The 24,377-nt window shown below is 38.1% G+C and overlaps 3 protein-coding genes across 4 annotated transcripts in view; 2 read left to right on the top strand and 1 right to left on the bottom strand.

Annotated features, from left to right (window-relative positions):
• The window catches only part of LOC149925927 (uncharacterized), a 350,903-nt gene that overhangs the window by 113,308 nt on the left and 213,218 nt on the right, over nucleotides 1-24,377 (top strand). The window lies entirely within an intron of this gene.
• Nucleotides 18,127-20,112, top strand: LOC149925941 (uncharacterized). 2 transcript variants are annotated; one of them, XM_090160063.1, is made up of 2 exons: nucleotides 18,127-18,144; nucleotides 18,608-20,112. In XM_090160063.1, the coding sequence occupies exon 2, from the start codon at nucleotides 18,631-18,633 to the stop codon at nucleotides 20,053-20,055; it is 1,425 nt and encodes a 474-aa protein (XP_090016189.1). In that variant the 5' UTR covers nucleotides 18,127-18,144; nucleotides 18,608-18,630; the 3' UTR covers nucleotides 20,056-20,112. The 2 variants fall into 2 exon arrangements, with proteins under 2 accessions (XP_090016189.1, XP_090016188.1); XM_090160062.1 differs by lacking the exon at nucleotides 18,127-18,144 and adding an exon at nucleotides 18,466-18,533.
• anne (polyamine-transporting ATPase anne boleyn) overlaps nucleotides 21,705-24,377 on the bottom strand; it is a 47,988-nt gene continuing 45,315 nt past the window's right edge. The window contains exons 22-25 of the mRNA XM_090162020.1: nucleotides 24,090-24,238; nucleotides 23,926-24,014; nucleotides 23,373-23,459; nucleotides 21,705-23,308 (exon numbers count right to left, since the gene is read on the bottom strand). Of these exons, the coding sequence (XP_090018146.1) occupies nucleotides 22,862-23,308; nucleotides 23,373-23,459; nucleotides 23,926-24,014; nucleotides 24,090-24,238 (772 nt within the window). The 3' untranslated portion in view covers nucleotides 21,705-22,861. The remainder of the gene's footprint in view (nucleotides 23,309-23,372; nucleotides 23,460-23,925; nucleotides 24,015-24,089; nucleotides 24,239-24,377) is intronic.

Below are 24,377 nucleotides of genomic sequence, written 5' to 3'. Positions count from 1 at the left end.
CTTTTTCGGTCACTTTTCAGTTGTTTGTTAATCACTTAAATCACTGTTTTGCTGTGTGATTCAGCAACTGGCCGGAATATCACGTTAACGGAAGTTGGGTTAGATTAGTTCATGGCGCCGCTACTATAGGGCGCTATTTAGAATTATTTTGGCGTCACTGTGAAGAAAGGATGTAGTAAAAAAATCCTAATGTCACACTTATAGATATTATGTTACTTATGATATACCACTAAAAACGTGTTTTCACAAAATGTTTTTTTTTAATTTCTTGCCTTTTGCGCTCAGGTAACGAACATCAAAGTTTCAACATAAAAATTGGACTGGTCATGTTATGGTTAACGGGTATTCATTTTACTAACTCTAATTATTTCGACTAATTGACACACTTATGTGAGATATTTAATTACTTGTGGTAAGCCGTAAATAGCATATACGGTGAACCCGAAGATTAAGCCTAACTTATAAATTAATCATATAAATTAAAATTCGTTACTATGGTTAATATCTAATAGTTAAATAAAGTCTTGGAATTATTTTATTCTAAAAGGTTTTCCAGAACGTAAGCTTGCGAAAACCTTTAAGAATACCAATAATAAATGTTTATAAAATACCATGAAGTACCAGTCATGATTCGAAGACTTTATTTAATTATTATAAACTAATATTTTTAGTATAATCATTAGTCATCTATCTTTACACGTTTTAATCCACGGAGACAAGTTAAGCCACCAATCGAAAACGGGAATGTGGGAACTTGTAGCTGAGTGCAGATTGTACGGAACAAAGCTACGTTTACAATCCTACACGTTTCCCGCTAAAAGTGCTCGACGGGTGGATTAACTTGTTGTGTAATCTCTCCAATCCAAAATTATTTCCGAATTTCGATGAGCAAAAAGCGAAGCCCATCTGATGAAATCATGAGTTTCATGACAGAGGCGAAATTTTGGGGGTTTTCTGGGGATTGTCCGGTTGCCCCGTGGCAGGTGTTTGGTTCCGGCACTAGCAGCTGGTCAACGGGAAATGGGACAATACCTTGGTTTTGCCCGCCTGGGATTTTTGGTGAATCGCACGCATCCTCTGAAAAGGGGTATAAAACGGGCCCACTTCATACGAGAAGGCACAGTGTCTCCAAGTATCCACTCGCAACAACATCTCGATCTCCGCAATTAGCATCCAAGATGTACAATCTCTTCGTGCTCCTCGCCATAGTCGCCGTGGTAAGTTATTTTTCTCTATAGAGTCTTGAGACGACATTTTCAATTAACAGAATGTGTTTTATTTCTCTGGTAGTGTCTTGGCCAACCAATCGACATGGATGCCGAACAGGTGCCCCTCCCGATAGAAGACTTCCAACCCATCAACGCCGTTCCAGTCCCGCCGATAGAAGAGATCGCCCCTTTGACGGCCGACACCATCTTCGGCAGGTCACCCGTCGCCATTCAAGAACCTTGGCCCGTCGAAATCGCCCAGCCTGGCTTGGTCGGTGAAATCGGGGGTCAGCTGGACGAGGAAGTCGTAGACTACGCCGCTCCGTCGGTCAGTTTGAACTCTCCCATCATCGACTTGCCCAAGGGTGCGCCGGAAGTCGTGGATGTCCCTCACGCTCACGTCGAATTGCCCGGAAACAGTATGGTGAACCAGGATGTCTTTCTGAACTTACCGTCACCAGTCGTCGAGGCCCCTAAGCCCATCATCCGCCAGAAGGAAGTGCTCTTCCGAATTCCCCAACACATCTTCTACGTGCCACGGCCCGTCATCCAGCACAAGCCGATCATCTACCGCCTGGGGCACACTCTGAAAGCCATCACTCCGGTCGTCAGCACTCGGCCCTACGTGTTCCGAGTGCCCCAGGCCCAGATCACCGGCAAGAGCGCCTACACTCAACCCATCCCGTCAGTTCACAAGAAGAAAAGTATCTTCTAAATATGCCACTAAATAGAGAATGTATTTATCGCGTCATTTGTATCTTTTGTATAAAATAAATACCTCAAATTATTTTCTAATTATTCGTTTTTGATTTGTAAATGTTATCAAAAGTATATAGAATATTTCTTAGAAAGAAGTATCACAGGGTGACCAGACTTCCTATCTTATCTTTAATGCCTTCCTATAAATTCCTATCATTTCACGGTCTTGTACGTGTCATAAAACATCTAGTGAAAACACTCCGGAAATCCGCCAAGTGATCCAATAATGCAAGAAAGTAGTATACAAAAAAATATCAATACTCTAGGTGATTCGAGTCATCCTTTTCCCTTACCAAAGATAAATCAGTAAAAGACTAGCAACACCGTAACCCGGCAGTTTAGCTCTCTTTGTGAGTAGAGTTTTTCTATTGGTCATCCAAAAGGAGTCAGAGTTTAAATTCAACCAATCATGTTGTACTCCAAAAAATTTAGTCAGTTGCGTAACCATCGTGTTGCCTACGAGCACGTGGCGAAAACGAAATAAATGCGCATAAATACGCATTAAGCCTAAAAATGTCGTATTCAAAAACGCGCGCTAAATTCTCGGAATTATGGGCCACCAAACCGGAAAAAAGGATTAGAAACACTTTGTGTAGGCTAAAAATGGCGGTATTCAAATTCTCGGAATTATAGGGTGCCAAACCGGAAAAAAGTATTAGAAACTTAGAAAATCTTTAGTATATTAGAAAATTGTGGGATTTCGATTACTGGTTTTGTTTCTAACGGTTTTTATTTCGTGCCCCCGGGAAAGAAATATTGAGAGGGATTAGGACGCCGCCGGAAGTGATACCTAAAAATGTTATTAGACTCACCCCCCCCCCGAAAAAATCCTGGGTGCGCCACTGTTGAAAGAGGTATTATATTGAGTGGTAACTGCAGCGTTGCCAACCGTACTATAATTATAGTACATTTCGATAATTTTCCCTTTCGAATTTTTCCGTACTATAATTTCAAACGCTTTTTGCGATAATTGTACGATAATTTTACTATATTTCCGATATTTGTGCGATCATTTAAGAAATATTAGAAAGTTCCTTTTTGTTAACATAAGAACGGCGTTTCCAGTTTCTTATGTTACTCCTAGTAGGCTAAGAATTGAAATATTATACTCCTTGGAGTGTTCGGTTTGAACTCGAAAATGCGGCCGACTTGGTTAATCAAGCGTGTTGTAGCCTAACGAAAACGAAATATGTTAGTAACGGCCAACTATGATAAAGTGCTACCATCCTATAGCGAGTAATCAAAGTTGGCCGTACTTGTGTACTATAATTTTCTAGTAAATTCGATCTGGAAACGCTGGGTAACTGGTAAAAACTTTAAAGAAAGGCCTTCAAACGCTAGCGGTTAATTTTTGAGAGCCAAGGCTTATAACTGGTAAATAAACTTTGCATAAGATATAAAGAATGGAAAACTTTCTTTAATCTCTCATTACTTAAACGCGGTATTTCATCCATAATTTTGCCTCTCTAATTCCCTTTCAATAAAACTTCCTTATTCCATTCTGGCACACTAGATGGAGAGAAAAGACGTCTCTTACTCAACGCGAACAGACGACACTAAAATTATGATAAAGATTCTTAAAGAACCCTCTCTCCCGTTCCACCCACTAAGTTCCGCCTAGTCAAATTAGCCCCTCCCAATAGACGCAGCGGCATTCACATATTGCCTACAGGAAAATATGCAAAAAGGGGCGAAATCCAACCGAGGTACCTTCCTATTTAATAATGTTTGAGGTAGATGGCGACACTATAAAGTTTATGAAGAAATTTTTTTTAAAAAGTTATTAACTAAATACTAAATTATAGTACTTTAAATTCTTATAAAAAATATATAATTTTTGTAATTTAAATTAACAATTAATTTTAACAGTAGTTAACACTCTCCACCATAGATGGCACTATAATATGATTTTAAACTATCCAATCAGGGAACAAATTTTGTATTTTAAATCTCGACAAAACCGTTCTCCACTAAAAACTGAAAACTTTCAACCAATCGTTGAAAATCAAAATTATGACGTCATGCTGCTATCAGAGCGCCATCTACTAACAAATAACGCCATCACCACGTTACCTCGGATGAATTTTACCCCTTTAAAGTCGTCTTTGCCCGTTAAAAATTGTAAATCGGTCTATATAGTTTCATTCTCGATCGCACAGCAGCGCTGGCTCCGAGATTGTTTTTAAACTTTTCTCAAAGATTCCATCTTGAAAAGCTTATTTGACTACTTAGAAATATAATAAATTTATGGCGAGGTGCAGCTTACTCTAATGATTACTAGGACACCCTCGTATTATTAAATCATGATTAGATTCAAATGAAATCTGTAGTCTTGGCTGTACAAAGATTAAAAATGATTACATTTTTAATCATGATTATTAGGTTACCCTGTAACAAAGTGATCTGCCCCTCGACTATAAGTTTCTTTATTTTATTCGAATTACCTTACAAAATGCTATATACCTTCCCTGGTACCACTACCAAAGGCTAAATTGACTTCATAGTTCATTGCTCTAATCATTAGGTAACAGCTATTTCCTTGGACTGCAATTGGGCTGTATCGAAGAGATAACAATATTTGTTTGCGCGAGGTTTTGGGCTAGTTTTCCAACTTTGAGTGGGCGGGGTCCTTAAAATGAACATGGCAACTCCTGTGGCGCGATAAAAGAGGGCAAACAGATATCGCATCGCTCTCTGTAAAAAATCATAATATCTTTCAATTTGCATATAAATGTTTAGCATATCTTTGTTTACTCTTCTAGTTCTAGAGTTCGTCACTAGGTGTCTCACCCTAGAATTTTGTTAATACTAACTCGCCCTAGTGGCCTTTTTTTAATAAAGTTGTCTACACTAGTTATTCAAATTGTTGAACTGAAAGGTAGTGTGTTTAATGTGGCTCCTACAACACACCTATTAATCAACTAAGAAAGAACATAACAAGGCGAAATTAACCTTTCGATGAAACAGTGTCGCCTTATTAGATATCTCAGATCAGTTTTATTCCTTTGGGTTTATTTTTTTAAGCTTTTGATTGCGTGTTTTTGAGGATTTCCCCGAAAGAATAAATGCGTTAGGTTTGGCGTTTATTTGTTATTATTAAAACTCATTTGGTTTAAGCTTTGGTTTGCATGTTTTTGGGGATTTCCGTTAAAGATTAAAATTTCTCAGGCGTACAATATGTTTTGGGGTTTATTTGTTATTATTAGAAATGTTAGGTTTGAGAGATTAAGCTACAGAAAGATACGCTGCCAAAAAACTCGATCCTGAATTCCATAAATAAGTGTGGCACTTACTTATCGAAGCCGCGTATGGCCAGAAATAATATTTCACTCAAATTTAAGATTTATTACTAATTCATAATTTTATGTTACCTGTTTAAATGGAATACGGGCACGAAATAGTAATATCGCCTTCTTGGCGAACTTGTTATATACAAGTTATTTACAAAACAGAGCTGCCAGACGTGCGATAATTATCGTACATGTCGATAATTCCGAGCTAATTTTTACGGCGTACGATAATTTTAACATCGTACGATATAGTACGCTATTTTCGATAATTAAGTCTGAGTTACGATAACGTACAATATTTTTTTTGGCAGAAAACCGGTTAAATCTGCAACTATTTAATATAAGGTTTTGGTTTTAGTCTAAATTATTTAATGGTCGATAACTTAATTTAAAAAAGTTATTTATCATAACCTTCACTTCGACAAAGTTTAACGTCCAGATTTCCACAAAATTAAAATTTACAACAAATTTTCAGGCGTACGATAATTATTTTCTGAAATCGATAATTTTTTTATCCAGGGAACGATAATTTTATTTTAAGGACCTGGCAACGTTGGACTCTGAAGTATAACGAATATTAAGAATAATCGTGAAGTATATTGGGAAATTAACGAAATATTTTCAAAATATTTCAATTCCATATCATATTGAGAATTACCGTAGGATTACGAGAAAACATTGTGGGAATACGATGAGTACCGGTAGTAGCGAGGTTCAGAGCCGTACGTAGTCCCAATGGCGCCTTGGGCCAAAAACCAAAATGGCGCCCCCAGAACCTTAAGTAGAAATTTTTAAATTTTCAATATCTAATTTAAATGAAAATCATCGATTTTGTGCCCCTAACATTTTGGCGCCCTGGGCCCCTGCCCCTCTCGCCCTACCCAAGGGACGGTTCTGGCGAGGTTTTGAGTTCTTGATATTTGGGGGTTTTTCGGTGTAGTCTAAATAAATTTTTGGTTTTCGTCGCGAATCTTACTATACCTCAAAATCTTCTTGGTAAATTATTTCGGCCGATTATCGGCGGTTCAAAACCTTCTAAAACTCTCATGGCATTGGAGTCCTCGCCAATGTCAAAAAATTCGTTCCCGCTGATTGTTAAAAGCGAAAACTCAACGGATATTGGTAGTTAATAGGTCCGTGAACAATATTTTAGAGGTTGCCTAATTTTTTATTTCAGGGACTTGATTTTAGGCCCCACGCATTCACATATTGCCTACAGGGAAATATACAAAAAGGGGCGAAATCCACCCGAGGTACCTTCCTATTTAATAATGTTTGAGGTAGATGGCGACACTATAAAGTTTATGAAAAATAAACTTTTTTAAAAAGTTATTAATTAATTACTAAATTAGAGTACTTTAAATTCTTATTAAAAATATATAATTTTTGTAATATAAATTAACGATTATTTTAACAGTAGTTAGCACTCTTCGCCATAGATGGCACTATAATACAATTTTAAACTATCCAATCAGGGAAGATAATTTTGTATTTTAAATCTCGACAAAACCGTTCTATACTAAAATCTGAAAACTTTCAACCATTCGTTGAAAATCAAAATTATGACGTCATGTTGCTATCAGAGCGCCATCTACTAACAAATAGCGCCATCACCACGTTACCTCGGATTCCTATGAAGTCGTCATATCTTACAAATGTCTTATGCTACAATAATTTGAAAGGTATCATTTTAAAGATAAGTGATCAAGGAATATCGATAAATACTAAGATAAATACACAGGGTTGAAATTAAGGGGTGGGATTTTAACTATTTAAATACAAAACTGAAAAGAACTCCGTGTGATTTAGCAAAAAATAATAATACCCCAGTGACTAGTTCTGTAGCTTGTTCATTTTGGCGCTGCATCTGCGTTTCAAGGAACCTGCCAATAAAAATGTTGAAATGTTACAAGAGTTAAAATCTGATGTTTTTTAACTTAAAAAACTTGGTATTACCATTTCTTCTTTTTCGGTCACTTTTCAGTTGTTTGTTAATCACTTAAATCACTGTTTTGCTGTGTGATTCAGCAACTGGCCGGAATATCACGTTAACGGAAGTTGGGTTAGATTAGTTCATGGCGCCGCTACTATAGGGCGCTATTTAGAATTATTTTGGCGTCACTGTGAAGAAAGGATGTAGTAAAAAAATCCTAATGTCACACTTATAGATATTATGTTACTTATGATATACCACTAAAAACGTGTTTTCACAAAATGTTTTTTTTTAATTTCTTGCCTTTTGCGCTCAGGTAACGAACATCAAAGTTTCAACATAAAAATTGGACTGGTCATGTTATGGTTAACGGGTATTCATTTTACTAACTCTAATTATTTCGACTAATTGACACACTTATGTGAGATATTTAATTACTTGTGGTAAGCCGTAAATAGCATATACGGTGAACCCGAAGATTAAGCCTAACTTATAAACTAATCATATAAATTAAAATTCGTTACTATGGTTAATATCTAATAGTTAAATAAAGTCTTGGAATTATTTTATTCTAAAAGGTTTTCCAGAACGTAAGCTTGCGAAAACCTTTAAGAATACCAATAATAAATGTTTATAAAATACCATGAAGTACCAGTCATGATTCGAAGACTTTATTTAATTATTATAAACTAATATTTTTAGTATAATCATTAGTCATCTATCTTTACACGTTTTAATCCACGGAGACAAGTTAAGCCACCAATCGAAAACGGGAATGTGGGAACTTGTAGCTGAGTGCAGATTGTACGGAACAAAGCTACGTTTACAATCCTACACGTTTCCCGCTAAAAGTGCTCGACGGGTGGATTAACTTGTTGTGTAATCTCTCCAATCCAAAATTATTTCCGAATTTCGATGAGCAAAAAGCGAAGCCCATCTGATGAAATCATGAGTTTCATGACAGAGGCGAAATTTTGGGGGTTTTCTGGGGATTGTCCGGTTGCCCCGTGGCAGGTGTTTGGTTCCGGCACTAGCAGCTGGTCAACGGGAAATGGGACAATACCTTGGTTTTGCCCGCCTGGGATTTTTGGTGAATCGCACGCATCCTCTGAAAAGGGGTATAAAACGGGCCCACTTCATACGAGAAGGCACAGTGTCTCCAAGTATCCACTCGCAACAACATCTCGATCTCCGCAATTAGCATCCAAGATGTACAATCTCTTCGTGCTCCTCGCCATAGTCGCCGTGGTAAGTTATTTTTCTCTATAGAGTCTTGAGACGACATTTTCAATTAACGGAATGTGTTTTATTTCTCTGGTAGTGTCTTGGCCAACCAATCGACATGGATGCCGAACAGGTGCCCCTCCCGATAGAAGACTTCCAACCCATCAACGCCGTTCCAGTCCCGCCGATAGACGAGATCGCCCCTTTGACCGCCGACACCATCTTCGGCAGGTCACCCGTCGCCATTCAAGAACCTTGGCCCGTCGAAATCGCCCAGCCTGGCTTGGTCGGTGAAATCGGGGGTCAGCTGGACGAGGAAGTCGTAGACTACGCCGCTCCGTCGGTCAGTTTGAACTCTCCCATCATCGACTTGCCCAAGGGTGCGCCGGAAGTCGTGGATGTCCCTCACGCTCACGTCGAATTGCCCGGAAACAGTATGGTGAACCAGGATGTCTTTCTGAACTTGCCGTCACCAGTCGTCGAGGCCCCTAAGCCCCTCATCCGCCAGAAGGAAGTGCTCTTCCGAATTCCCCAACACATCTTCTACGTGCCACGGCCCGTCATCCAGCACAAGCCGATCGTCTACCGCCTGGGGCACACTCTGAAAGCCATCACTCCGGTCGTCAGCACTCGGCCCTACGTGTTCCGAGTGCCCCAGGCCCAGATCACCGGCAAGAGCGCCTACACTCAACCCATCCCGTCAGTTTACAAGAACAAAAGTATCTTCTAAATATGCCACTAAATAGAGAATGTATTTATCGCGTCATTTGTATCTTTTGTATAAAATAAATACCTCAATTATTTTCTAATTATTCGTTTTTGATTTGTAAATGTTATCAAAAGTATATAGAATATTTCTTAGAAAGAAGTATCACAGGATGACCAGACTTCCTATCTTATTTTTAATGCCTTCCTATAAATTCCTATCATTTCACGGTCTTTTGAAAATTAAATAACTTTTTGGTACGTGAAAACACTTCCACTTTAAAAAAATATTGAAATTTACGGGCTTTGGAAATCCGCTATAGTCGTCGATAACTCAAAATATCGGTCAAAAACGCCGCCGATCAGTTTAGTAAAATATTTTCGGCGGTGTAATCGTCGACCATTTTCGGAGATACAGGCCGGAAGGCAGGCAAGGCTGCCAGATTTTGATAGACCGAAAACGGCCAACTCTCTCAAATGTTTTCGTTTTCAAAACGAAAATTTTGTGGCGTAGCTATCGACTAAGACTATGCAAGAAAGCAGTATACAAAAAAGTATCAATATTCGAATCAAAGTATACTGATATGCAATAATTACCTTATTATTTTTCCTATATTTTCATATAATTTTTCTATTAAGTTTCCTATAATTCAGCTCTAAAATTTCTATTTTTCCTGTAAAATTTCCAAAGCCTTTCCCTGTTCACCCTGGTACAAATTTCCAAAAGTTACTCACTGCTAAGACCATTTAAATGAAGCCAATAACGGTATTTTGGTTTTTTAATTGAAATATTTACAGCGCCGCAAGATCGTTTAAAAAAATTAAGGTTGAATTGCAGGTATTTCGTTATGCAAAATTCAAATGAGTCTATGCCTATAGACGGTAAAATAAATTCCAACGGCTCCCAGCCTCTGAAGGGTTTTTGAATTTGGGGGTAGGAGAAAAGGGGAAAGTTTCGTGACAGCATGGCTGCCAGCCTCCCCACTTCGCGACTTTAATTGTCACTTAAGTCATTTCAACCGTTTTTCACGTCTATTACGATTGATATCAATTAATTATTTGTATTTTAATTTAAAGAATTCAAGTTATAGGTAAATTTACAGTTAAACAACTATTTTGTCTAGCTTTTATTCCCGAAATATAACGGTCAGTTTACTTAGATGGCGCCACGTGCTCTACGAAGAATCACGATTTAGATAATTGTTACTCGGCGACAGTTAAAAATTGGTCTCTGCGCATGCTCCAATACCAACCAATCCGGTGTTCCCTCCCTGGCTAGAGTCCAGTTTTTAAGTGGCAATGACGGTTTAAAATTCCACCCCCATTTATTTTACCGTCTATTTAGTAACATCATAAGTTACATATTACCTCTATGTTTGACTATTGAAGCCTTGCTCATGCATTTTTTCTTACTACATCCTTTCTTCACCAAAGATAAATCAGAAAAACGACTAGCAACTCTGTAACCCTGAAGTTGGGACTCGAATTTTACTGTTGATCATCCAAAAGGAGTCAGAGTTCAAATTCAGCCAATCATGTCGCGTAACCATTGTGGTGCCTTGGGGCACACAGCGAAAACGAAATAAATGCGGATAAATACGCATCAAGCCTAACGTGCCCCCCCCCCCCCCCCCGGCAAGAAATATTGAGAGGGATTGGAACGCCGCCGGTCCGCGCCGGAAGTGTTACCAAATGAGTGGTTTCCCGTCAAAATTGGGGAATGCTGTTCATAATAGGCTATTATGTACGACAAAAAATAGTCTTACTGCACTATAAGTTTCTTTATTTTATTCGAATTATTGTTCAAAAGGCTATATGTCTTCCCTGATACCACTACCAAAGGCTAAAGTGCCTTCGTACTATTTGTAGTTCATTGCTTTAATCATCAAGTAACAGCTATTTCCTTGGGCTGAAATTGGTCCCCGTGAGTAAAGGTCTACCATAGGGGCCCATGGTAACGGCGTTGTCCTGGAGAGAAGAAAATTAACGTACGATGATAGGGCAGTAGCGACATCTTCGTTTTCCAAATTTCTACATCTAAAATATTATCTTACTTGGTAGAGCAGCCACGCTCGGGTTGATAAATGCCACACAAAACGCGTCTAAATCTCAAATTTGAAAAATAAATACCTTCAGAAACCAGTTCTCTTATTTCTAAAAACCAGTTTTAGGATCTGATGAATCATTTTGCACCAGTTATTGCACACTCCGACCCGTTAAGGGCCCGCAATGTAGGGACATCAGACATAAGTATATGTATTTGTACCCCGCTGCTCCGCCTTAAGCACTACAGCGGCCACCTAAAACAACCAGCCCTGGACAAAAGTGCGCTTTGCGAAACAACGTTCGGCCAGTGAGACAGTCATTTTGACCGCCACACATCAGACATAAGTATATGTATTTGTACCCCGCTGCTCCGCCTTAAGCACTACAGCGGCCACCTTAAACAACCAGCCCTGGACAAAAGTGCGCTTTGCGAAACAACGTTCGGCCAGTGAGACAGCCATTTTGACCGCCTCACATATAGCAAACAAACGCCCTCATCACGGCCCAACAAAAGGCGACACCATGGGCTGCCCGAGACCCACCCTCGCACAGCTGAGGACTAGAGTGGCTTCCTCTTCCACTGCAAACTACCCTCCTTAGTAGGTCACAGAATGACGAGTGTGGAACACCCATGAGGTTCCAGTGACCCAGCGCCCCGATCACATGACCTTGAGAGCCGGGTATGGAGCCCCCCACAGGCTCCAGTGACACCATCACACCACTAGATAGGGACACATCAGACAGGTCAATTAAGGAGTTGATAGGTCCGCCAACTGCAACTATGTGTTGACCTCGCGTGGTAAATATTTGAACTATCGCGAGTCAACAAATTTGAATATACACAAAATGTTTGGTGAGAAGGTATGAACAGAATAGGCGAGATAATAAAGTAACGTGGCCTTCTTGTTTTGATGGGAAAGGCCACCTTCCACTATGCTTCCATTAGCTTTCCCACCAAAGAGCCTATGAATTCATCCGTAGGCTTTAATTGTACTATTTCGTTATCCCATTTTAACAAGTTGAGCAAGCATATCTGACTTTATAATATCGCCTATTGTTGACCAATTAATTGGTACATCGGTAATGTCAGCGCCGGCCCTAGGGTAGAGCAAGTGGAGCGGAAGCTCTAGGCGCCAGGATAGCGGCCAGGTGGAAAGGGGCGCCAAAATTCCTTTTGAGAGGCGCGGGGCGGCGTGGCAACAATCGAAAAACAATCTCGCTCTATCCTGACCAAGGGCTAGGGCCGGCGCTGGGTAATGTATCAATTAATATGCCTTTAAATATTGTAAACTATGAACGACCCTTAATTTAGTGACAACACTGATTGGCCTTTAAAAATTCCATAGTATATAACCAAACTCAATCAAATTAAATTTCCTATAAAGAATGTAGTAAAAACCACTCACGTACATACTTGAAGTTAGAAATAAGAAAATTCGGCTCGCATAAGACCAGTGGCGTAGGGACGTTTGAGAAGTTGGCAGGGGCAAGGCGGCTCAAACCCTGTGGTCTGTGCGGGGGAGATCAATAAATCTTTTTTAAAAACCAAATAAAAGGAAAGATTTAGTATCGTTTGTATTTCGAAATTTAATAGTCTTAGTCGATAATTCAAAATAACGGTCAAAAACGCCGCCGATAAGTTTAGTAAAATATTTTCGGCGGCGTAATCGTCGGCCATTTTCGGAGATACAGGCCGGAAGGCAGGCAAGGCTGCCAGATTTAGATAGACTTAAAACGGCCAACTCTCTCAAATGTTTTCGTTTTCAAAACGAAAATTTTGCGGCGTAGCTATCGACTAAGACTAGATGGATATAAGTTGATCTCATTGAGTTGGGAATAAATAGAGGTACAACTAAATCTGGCTGGCGCGGGACCAATTTCGTTCAATAAGGATACTTTATCACCTATATCGTTCTACCGTGGCGGCATCAGTCTCTAGTGGTGGCAACGATATGGCAATTGAATTTTTCCCCGAATCTGATGCGAAATTGAAATGTATGATTACTCGTAACAAACAAACCTTTGAAGTTGTTTAAAAATAATTTTATTTTGTCAACACGATCCTTTGTAACTCAAGTTACGGTGAGTTAGCTAATAATTATTTATTTTTAGCCATATAGCTTTACAAAATATAGATGGCCCTACCGCCTAATTATAAAGATTAATTTCGTACAGTCTTATCAGAACCGGTCCCGCGTAACCATGGCAACCGAAATCGTAATTGTAATTCTAGCAGTATTATTCCCAATTCAATGGTTGATCTTTAACACGAAAATAAGAACGATTTCCGTAAGATTAAAGTATATTATAGAGTTGTAAATCGGAAAAGTTTCCGGAAAATGACCGAGGCCTTTTTTTCCGGAATATTTTCCGTATTTTTCCAAAAATAATAAAAAAAGGTTTCCATCCCATGATTAGTCTAATATATTGTTTGCCCATTTAAATAAAGATAAAGCTGAATTTTCCCCTAATTTTTTCGAATCTAAAAGTAAAACTAAACCTCTAGACTAGCTTTAAACTGATTAACAATGTAACACAATTAATTTTTTGTAGTATGTTTACTATTATTAGACATTTTATATCGATAAAAAGTTAAATACATTAAAAACCCTTAAAAAGTAATTTATGTTTCAACTTTTTATTTTTCCGATTTGCGGAAATTTTTCCGGAAAATTAACAACTCTAGTATATTATGATACAAAACCAACGTTTCTAAAAAAAATAAGGATCATATCTTTATTTATCCTCTAATATTTTTAAATAGTCAATTTGTAGTTTTTAGTCGACCAAAGGTAGACATATTTAAAACAAAAGACTACATAATTTGTTTAGGAAATACATAAATTAGACAAATATGTTTATGGAAATGACATTTCGGTTTGTACCAGTGCTGAGAATTTTCCCCTTTTCCAACCTTCCAAAACGCTAAAAGGGAATAGTGCAATTTAAGAAGGGAATTGCCTGTTCTAGTCTAGTAGATCTAATTGTCTATTTAGTCCATGTTATGTTATGAGTCACAAATGTAAAAAAATATTTTTAATACGTTCCTAAAATGCTGGTCATTTTGATAGTAATGAAAGTTCCACGACTTTTGAGGAAATATTTTTGTAAAATTATTAAAATGTAAGTAATTTTGTAATAAATAAATCCGTTAAAATTAATCGAGTGGCTGCAAAGCCTCAACCTCATTGCGAAAGATGTAACGTGTCGACTCAATGGTTCTTAGCAAACAGACGAGAACCACCAACAAGTACGTTTGGCTTTGCGATAAACGACGAAAACAAAAGGAGTCCGTCAGCTGTGAAACCGAAGTTTCAATTCGGAAAACTTAATTTATTTCAAATTCATTTAATGGTGTACTTTTACGTACGCAACTTCGGTCTGCAGCGCCAATTGCCGGTGTTTCAGAAAAATATGTGTATCAGTTTAATAATTACTGCCGAGAAGTCGCTGTGCAGGAGGTTTTACTTATTTGTCAGCAAATCTCCAATTTACCATCTTGGCTGCCGCGACATTTTTGCGAATACTTGACCGAAATCTTATCTCTAAAACAAACTTCATTTGAAAATAAATTGGCCGGTCTTATCAACTCCAAGGTCTACTTCTTGAATGTTCATTAAGTTTTATAAATACAGCTTGGGAGAGCTTTATTATTTTATTTTGCGAGTGGACTCTATATCAAGAAAGACACGTTTTTTTGTGAGAAAACTAATTTTTATTTTTATTTTATTTTATTAATTAAATTATTACTTACTGCTCTGCCGAAGATCCACAGGTTTTATTATGGTTTTTTACAAAGTATTTTTTGAAGAAAGGTTGGTTTCGGAGACGGGTCAAGCCCCCCATACCGTAAACCACCCTCTCGAATGGTAACTGTTACTCACCTCTGCGCGCGTCGAAAGCCTGGGGTTTTTCCACTTGCCATTTCGTCCAACGTGGCGACATACATGACAATGATTGTGGTAATTGAAACTCCCCAGCTTTCTTCGCCGGCAAAGGATCAGGGATTTTTTAAGAATAGCACCTTTTGGTTTTTTTTGTAATGGTTAATAAGTGGTCAAGGAATCTAAAATAAATAAAACTATTTTGCGGAAACATGTTTTTACAAGAACAAAAATAAGGAAAAAAATTGGAAACTGGGACTTGCTCTTACAAGGAGACTACCCGAGGTGGTTATCACCGATTTTCAGTTGCCATAGGAAAACTTTTCCCTTTGGGAATTTTCATACTACCATAGGGTCTTCCTAACCCCCGAATTTTAACCACCTCGGGTAGTCTTTTTAGAGGGTCCCATTCGTTTGGATTTTTTAACATTTTGTAAATCTTAAGATTTTCAGCTACGCCACTGTTTTTTACAAGCCGATCCCAGCCTCTCATGGGGAAAATGTGTAAAGATTCAACCTAGTGTAAAATAGTGTTACAACACTACCGCTATCTCTCACAATTTTGCAGACAACAATTCCTAGAATCCCGATAGCTTTAATAGTAAATATTTCAGCAATGAATTATGAATCTAATGAGGGCGCCGCGTGGTAGATACCAACACAGGACGAGGTATCAGCTTATTGGCCCTCCATCTAAACTAATGGTCCACTGTGATGTCAGTGTGGTTAGTTAAATAATAAAATAAGCGCAACAAATTTTCAATAACTATATAATAGCTTTGTGTCCATGGACCAAGAATCTAAGGGGAACCCTGTTCCTGATATTTTGACACGGTAGGCGTGCTCTAAATCGGAAGGCTTACTGAGGTACATCAGCCGCTTTGAAGCGCCTCAAGAATGCTGTTCAACTATCACTAAGAGAATCTTAGTCGGGGCTTAGGCGACCGTACGTAAGATAAAGTTAGGTTAGGCTTAGTTTATTATTTTTTTTAAGCATAGAAGTGAAATGGATACCAGCGAATTTGATTAAAAAACCTCAGCCATACGCGGCTTACTGGTTATTTTAACTTAACACAATGGTTAATTACCATTACTTAAACTTTTAAAGAACCAATTTAAAAAATAAATGGTTGAAAACTTACTAAGCCTAATCATTTAATTGACGACAACGGCGCCATTTTGTCAAAATTGAAGGTGAACCCAAGGAGGATAGGAAGGGAGGCGAAGTAGGAGGGATGAACGCGCCAGCATCCATGGACACTGTATCTCTGACCGGACGGGAAAAGCAGATTAAGAGAGGTACCCCCTCACTGTCCGTTTGCTTCCTACTTCGTATTAGCTAAAATAGTTGGCAGTACTCGATTCGCAGGGCCGTCAAGGTCATTCGAAAGAATGTAAACCCCCATTTCAAACGGAACGTTTTGTCGACCACGTGACGAATTATATGGCCTTGACAGCCCGAAAATTCTACAGGTTTTCCCGTCCGGTTAGAGATACAGTGTCCATGGTTCATCCCTCCTACTTCGCCTCCCTTCCTATCCTCCTTGGTGAACCATTCACCGTGAACGCTCTAGCAGCGTTGCCAGGTCGCAAAACTGAAATTATAGTATCGAAGCCGAAAAATTATCGAATTTTCTAGAAAATTAAAGTACACAAGTACAGCCAATTTTTATTACTCGCTAGAGCGTGGTAGCACTTAATCATAGTTGGCCGTTACTAACACGCTTGATCAGTCAAGTCGGCCGTATTTTCGAGTACAATCCAACACTCCAAGGAGTATAATATTTCAATTCTTAGCCTACTAGGATTAAAATAAGAAACTGGAAACGCCGTTCTTATGTCAACAAAAAGGAACTTTCTAAATTATCGCACAAATATCGGAAATATAGTAAAATTATAGTACAATTATCGCAAAAAGCGTACTATATAGTACGCGATTGAAATTATAGTACGGAAAAATTATAGAAATGTACTATTGCTCTAGTTTCTCTACGAAACTCCGCCGGAAAACGACTTTAACGACGCGACGTTTGTCCACATTAAACTAAAATTAACTGTGATTTTCCTATTTCCAGTATTAACGCTTGCTTTTTAAAGCCTGAACAATGAGTCCCCTTAGATTTTGGGTCCATGATGTGTCTTATAACACGGCCAACTTTGATCACGCGCTTTTTGCGCTACAGCGGCCAACACATTCGTAATTCCGCGAGCAAGGATTTTCCCCCTATAAACTGTACTATAATGTGTAGGAGTTCAGCGCCACGCTCGGTTGTTATATTGGCTTCAATGTAAAAACTATTCTAAAAATAATAATCCGCTAGGGGCCCTCACGTCATACACATCTTTTGCTCATAGGTTAACACAGAAACGACAACGAATGAGATGGCCACTGTAGAGCGAGAGATCAAAGTTGGCCGTGCTCATACACGCGGGAGATTTGTCTTTTCTAGAGGTGCAGTGGGACTTATAACATAATAGATAATGGCTAGACTTAAGTGGATAGAAATCTAAATAAATTAAACCCACCATGAATTAATGGGTCAGTAAAAAAAATAAAATGGCAGTTAAATTTAAGAAAAAATTTAATTAAAAAAGCAGTAGTTATTTATCTTTAAAAATAAATAGTTCTTTTTATAAACTAACGTGGCCTTCTTGTTGAAATGTTGCTCTTACGTCACAGTCTCTTACTTTTACAAGCCTACTAGCGGAGCGCGCGCTACAGTCGCGAGGAATATAGCTTTTTCTAGAGCGCGTGCAAATCGCTCGTGTGAAGAATACACAAATAAAGCTGGGTCTTGTGACGTAAGAGCAACATTTTAACAAGTTGGGCAAGACCACTTTTTATTTTATAAAATCAACTATTAAGTAGGCAGTTTATAAACAGGTTTATAAACATACATTTTGCCTAGCCGGTTAGAAACAAATTTTAATCGGTAGAAAACTTAAACGAGGACGACCGAAGCAATTAAAAAAAGCTTTAATCGTTCAATAAAATTAAAACTAAAATTAATAAAAAACTGGCGAATTCCTTTTATTAAATTACAGATTCATTTTTTCATTTCCTGGCAGAAAACCTACTGCCTATTTTCATTTATGTATGTACTGCCCATAGATATAGGAACTTATATAAAGGTCTAGATAAAATATTTCAAAGGGAGTGAATACGGAGGTGACAGCTAGCAGAAACGCGTAATTTCTGCAGGCTATCCTTATAAGGCGCTATCTATCGGTAAGAAAGCTCGTGCTATCATCCCGAGAGCCGTTGTCTCCTGCTTAAAAATTATACCAAAAGTCACCAACAGATGGTGTCTAAAGACTACGGCCTGCGGAAAGGTCAAGCACTTAGTACTAATATGCTAAGAGAGCTCGCGCTCTTGGTCACGTGCCTTCCTCGGTGTCTGCTAGGTGTCAATTCCGTATTTTATGTTAGGCTTAGACGCCCCGAAATTTATCTAGACCTTTATATACATTTCTTATATCTATGGTACTGCCACTTTAATTTTGTTAAGGCCTGATTATATATTAGCAGTGGTCTAACCCTTTTTTCAATAATTACAGTTTCAATTTGGTAGCGATTAAACATGGCTAAGAGATACCAAGTTTACCAACCATCTAGGCGATTTCGGGATAGAAACCCAAAAGTGCAATACAACGATGACGCGGAGGATCCCGCGATAGAGATGGAAGAACCGGATAACCAGATAGTGGAAAAGCTTAAAAACACCAATTCACTGGCGTGTCGTACGTGCAATTACCGAACAACGGATAACAGCAACCTCATGCGGCACGAGCTAACCCATCGCGAGCCGCGGCACCGACCTTTCAAATGCGGACAGTGCGAGTACGCCGCCACCAAAAGAGATCACTTGCAAAGTCACGAACTAATTCACACGGGCCAGAAACCGTTTAAATGCACGCGATGCTCTTACCGTTGCACGCAGAAACCCAGCCTGAAAACGCACCGAAAGACGCACACCAAGGACAGACCGTATAAATGTTCTCGATGCGACAAAACGTTCGCGCATAAGACTTCGTTGATGGGCCATGAACGGACCCACACGGGTGAGAAGCCTTACAAATGCGAAGAGTGCGGTTTCGCGTGCACACAAAGAGCCAATTTGAGAACGCACGCTCGCACGCACACCGGCGCTAAGCCTTACAAGTGCCCGCGTTGCGCATTCGCGAGCGCCCAGAAGACCAATTTGAAACTGCACCTGCTGACTCATACGGGCGAAAAGCCGTACAAATGCGACGAGTGCGACTACTCCTGCGCGCGAAAGTTAGCTCTGAGATCGCACAAAAGGGTGCACACGGGTGAAACGCCCTATGAATGCTCCGAGTGCGACGCGAAATTCAAACAATGGCCACATTTAAGAACTCACGAGAGAAATTGGCATACTGGAAAGCCTTTTTGTTGCCAAATTTGCCGTCGTTCCTTTAGTTGGAATCACGAACTAGTTGCGCACCTGAAGACTCACGAAAGTAAGGGTGGACAACTCAGAAGAAGAACGCGCCTGAGGTCTCACCCAAGTACTCGTCATGGTGGACAACCCGTAAGAAGAGCCCGTACGTCAAAACGCCTTAGCGACAGTCGTAAATCGATAAGTTATTACATTACAAGGACAAATATTAAGCCTTGTAAAGTGATGCTTCGTAAACTAACCGAAGAGGATATTTTGCTACACGCTCAAGTGCAAACGCGGGATTTCACGAAGAATTCAATACCAAAACTTCCGGTTACAGCAATCATGGAAAATAACACGGAGCACTCGAACGAGGACACTGAAATTATTTCCGTCAAAAACGAAATGTTTTCGTACCACTCAAACGAGGACACCAAAATTTGCGTTAAGCAAGAACCGACTGACTTTTTAAGCTTCTTTGACATCCAGTCTGTTTTCAAACATGAGGAATTGTGTTGGAAACCTGATGAAAGTTCAAAGTTACCCTTAATTAACTTGGAATGTAACAATAGTCCCATTCAAATTAAAAGCGAAGTATTGTGAAAAATATAAAAAATATTTCATGAAAAAAATTATTATTTTTAAACAAATTAGATTAGATATTTGATTGTACAAATGGTCACATTAAATAAATTTATATTACATTGTACTTCTTCTTTTTAAATGAATAAGGGAACAATTGAGCATTTAATTAGTATGGGAAAAAGCTCAAGTAAAAGAGTATATAAATATGTTATTTGTCGATGGTCTAACCATAGACAAATAAAAGATTCTCCAGGACAGCAATCCCGTGCCACCCGTACTAATATTAATGTGTTAATTAGTCCATGATGTAACCCTCCACTTGGGTGTGGGGAAGGGGATGACCCGGAATTGGGTACAATACCCGGCTGGAATTCTCCGGAGATCACGCTAAAATCTACATTTCTTCCATCTCGGTAAATTGAAATCTCAAGGGCCACACGCAGTCGCGGGGTCTATTGTAACATTACATTCAGTATTTTTATTTAAACAACGATGATACGATGTGTCATATAAGCTCGACAAAAATATGGCGTTGCTTGAAGTAAAAAAAAAATTGACTTCGAAGTGTAAACGTGAAAAAAAAAACGAGGGGCAGGTCACTTCCATTTTGGGTGCGTCTTTTAGGTAATCGTGATTAAATCAAGATTAGAAAATCTAATCACGATTTAAACGAGATTTAATCATTCTTATCATGATCTAATCTTTTTAATCAGGATTTAATCATTCTAATCATGATCTAATCTTTTTAATCAGGATTTAAGCATTTAAACGAGATTTAATATTTTGAATTAGATTTAATCATTTTAATCATTAATCATGATTAAATCAGATTTAAACATTCTAATCATGATTAAACGTGATTTAATCAACTTAATCGTGATTAACTTGAATTTAATCAAAATAATCACGATTAAATCGGATTTTATCTTTTGAGGAAGCGTACTCCTGTAATCCCAAGCGTCTGGGAGGCAGAGTTTGTGGAAGGCCGTTTGAGGTAGACCACCAATCCCCCAACGGGTGGTCGGAATACATATATCTCGCCCTGATTAATCAAATGGATGGAACTCAGAAAAAATTCGCTCCATGGTTTGCGCCTTACCGCAACCGATGGAGCCCGATTTTTCTGAGGTCACGTGCCGGAAAAGGGTAAACGCTTTCAATGGGAAAGCTCTCAGTATTCGAATCTAGGGGTACGTTCAGCAGCAGTCAACGGAAAAAAACCCCGATGGATTTGATATTTTCCACCGATGAGCTTTTTCGTCATAATGACGTCGTAAGTTGCTGAACGTTTTTATTCAGTCATCGGTGTTTTTTAAAATGCCGTAGCTTTTATAGTAGTTTTACGTCAGAAATGACGTCAGTCATCGGAAAAACCCACTCCTCCAGCCGATGACTTCGGTGAGTAACCGATGACTATCGTGACGTCAAAACCGGAAACGCGACAAAGCGTACAGTAGGAAACCGATGTCACCGATTAGTAATCGGTGAGTCCTATGCGCTCTGCTGAACGTACCCTAGGGTACGAGTTTAAATTATCTTTGACCTATCTAATAACTCTGAAAAGCATAATTCTGACTCGGGTTATTTGTGCGACGCAAACGTTACAGCAAAAAAAAAATAATTTCGCGATTGGCGACTGCTGAGAAAAGTTAAATAATATGAGCGACTTTGAACGTAATGCCTTTTATTTAATTGTACAAAAATATTAGCTAGCTGATCTGAAGCAGGGAAAAATACAAAATATTGCTGTAAAGTTCTCTTTAAAAACAAGAGACATAGAAGATGTCTCTTGATACTATTTAGCAGTCTACCATTTCTAGAGATTTTAGTTCAGCAATGAATCTAGAGATGGCGCCACGTTTGCGACTGTAGCGCGCTAAAGTAAAGATTCCAAGGTTTTTCAAACAAAGATTAAGAATTTATTTAAAATTTAATAGATCGCCAAAAACAATACTGGCCCCACCCTCCTTTTTCTTTATTTGTTAGAAGTATTTTTTTGGATATCAAAGAAAATTATTGTCATTAGGGATTGTCTTAAAAAATTATAAACAGTAGTGAATAATTTCTATTATTTAAGTCTCACATTTTAGATCATTGTTTTAAAAAATGTTAATATGTAAATGGTAATTTAAATCCTCCTGTAAGAAGCGTGTAAATATAATCAAACAAAACTCGCGAAAAACAATTTGAGATCATCATATATACATGAACAAAACAAGTAGAGATGTCTGAACTCTTCAGCCTGTCCTACTTTAGTCAAAATATCATCAAACGTACAGTGGCAATTAATTGAAATTAAGTACCAAATGTCAACGTAATTAAACAAGTCTATGTAATATTAGTCTTTAAGCTAGGTCCATTTCAACTGCAAAATTTTGGACTAGAAAATAAAACCGCAAAAACTATCAGCTGCTGCGGTAATTAAATTAATTTGTGTAATAAAAAACAGGAACCGAAACTATAACTTCTATTACGAATAACCTTTATAATCATTATTACGAGTCTATAAAATTTGATGGTAGTAGAAAAAGTAGTTTTTTCTTTATAAGTAAAAAATAATGCCCCAGGTAGTACACTGTTCCAAAAGACACAGCGCCATCAGCGAAGTATTTGGGAATCACAAATTAATTTTATATGTTAGTAGCTTTTCCAAATTAACACAGATGGCGCTTGGCTGAAATTGATCTTTCACATGTGTAAATAAAGTTTGGTCTCTAATTAAAATGTTATTTTCAGTGTTCTTTGAAATCAGTTCAAAAAGTACCATTTTTAACAACGAATAAGTGTTTTTTAAATGTGGTAGAAATCACATGCAAATTTGCTGTCACAAATGCGTGTAATTATTAATTTTCTCTTCCTCAACTTCGGATTCATTTGATTTAGCTTCTTCATTCTGATTCAACTTCCCATTTGATTCGAGAACACCAACGTCTAGGACAATGTCAGTCTGTTGTTCTTCCAGGTGGTTTTTTGGAGGCAGCTTCTCTAGTTCAAGGTCGAAAGACGAAACTGAATTAACTTCGTTGGTTCCATTGGTTTCACCGTTGCTCTGGCTGAAAAAGTCAAATGCGCCATTCGAAGACACGACCGTGTTTGGTGATGTCACTTCCGATCGTGAAAAGATGTCGCTTGCGGAAGTGACAGGCGAAATGGGTCCAGATGGCAGCCACGAAGGAGGGCCATGCGTTTCCTTTTCCAACATCTGATACTCTACGTTCTTCTTTTTATTACTTTGGCACTTGGTATATAAAACGTAATTTATCAAGAAATTCTGAAAATTAAATTTAAAACTATATTGGTTATCATAATAATTAAAAATAAATATTGCTAAATACCTCAGCCGAAAAAGCCAAAACGAAATGGCCACACGCAATGGCTAAAATAGCAACTCTAAAGGTCATTGTTACCCCTTCCATATCGAACTACAAGAAATGGAATATTTTGAGAAATAACTCAAAGGTTAAACAGTAAAAACCTTATACCCTCGTCAAAACGATCACAAAAAAGTCAAAAGATGTTATAAAATTAAACTAGAATTATATAATTTATATCTCAGAGAGGTATCCATCACAGGCAGCTAATGCTCAGGAATATTTATTAAAGAAAACATTAAAAATATTAAACTGAGAAAGTCATGACTAATTCTGCAGTGATGTGATGTATGTTTCCATGATTTAGCAGGAAAACTGTGTGGACTTTCAAGCCTATGAAGGTAGATATTGAATTTTTTGGCCTGGATATATACTTCTCTCATAAGAAATATATTATGTCATTCTATCTGTACTTTGCAATCTCGTTTAAAAAATGAACTTGCCATATTAAAATAGGTTAAACCATGTTTAGTAATCCTTGTTTGAAGAGGGTATAACAAAAACTAAAATAACTGACCTCAAATTGCTCTGCTAACCAATTGGTAGGGTAGATTACTAAATAAACTGTAAATGCTGTCATAAACATCAAGGCTCCCAAAAATATTTCTGTAAAAAAAACATAATCCCAGGTTAAACCATACAAATTGTATGCTTGGTCAAAATAAAAGTTTGCCAGCTTACTGTTAGTTAAGATGGATTTTCGGTAAGGGGCACCGCTGGAGAATATAATGGCCAAAACAATATACTGGAAGACCGAAACGGCAAAAATGGCATAATTGTCATGACAACTCAAATTATGTTCATTCATGACAGCCACGTGAGGTTTGTACCTATTAGATAAAAACCATTAATAAATAAAAAAATAGCTAACCAGGAACATTCTTATAAATTTTGCAAGACAGCCAAAGATTTCTTATCAAATTGACATACCCCAAATGTAACATAATCACTAAGATTTGATTTAAATAA

The sequence above is a fragment of the Leiobunum rupestre genome, chromosome 10 (genome assembly GCF_980474605.1).
Source record: "Leiobunum rupestre chromosome 10, qqLeiRupe1.1.hap1, whole genome shotgun sequence".
NCBI classification, from domain to species: domain Eukaryota; kingdom Metazoa; phylum Arthropoda; class Arachnida; order Opiliones; family Sclerosomatidae; genus Leiobunum; species Leiobunum rupestre.
The sequence above is the reverse complement of the archived record's forward strand: the minus strand, read 5'-3'. Positions and strand labels throughout refer to the sequence as shown.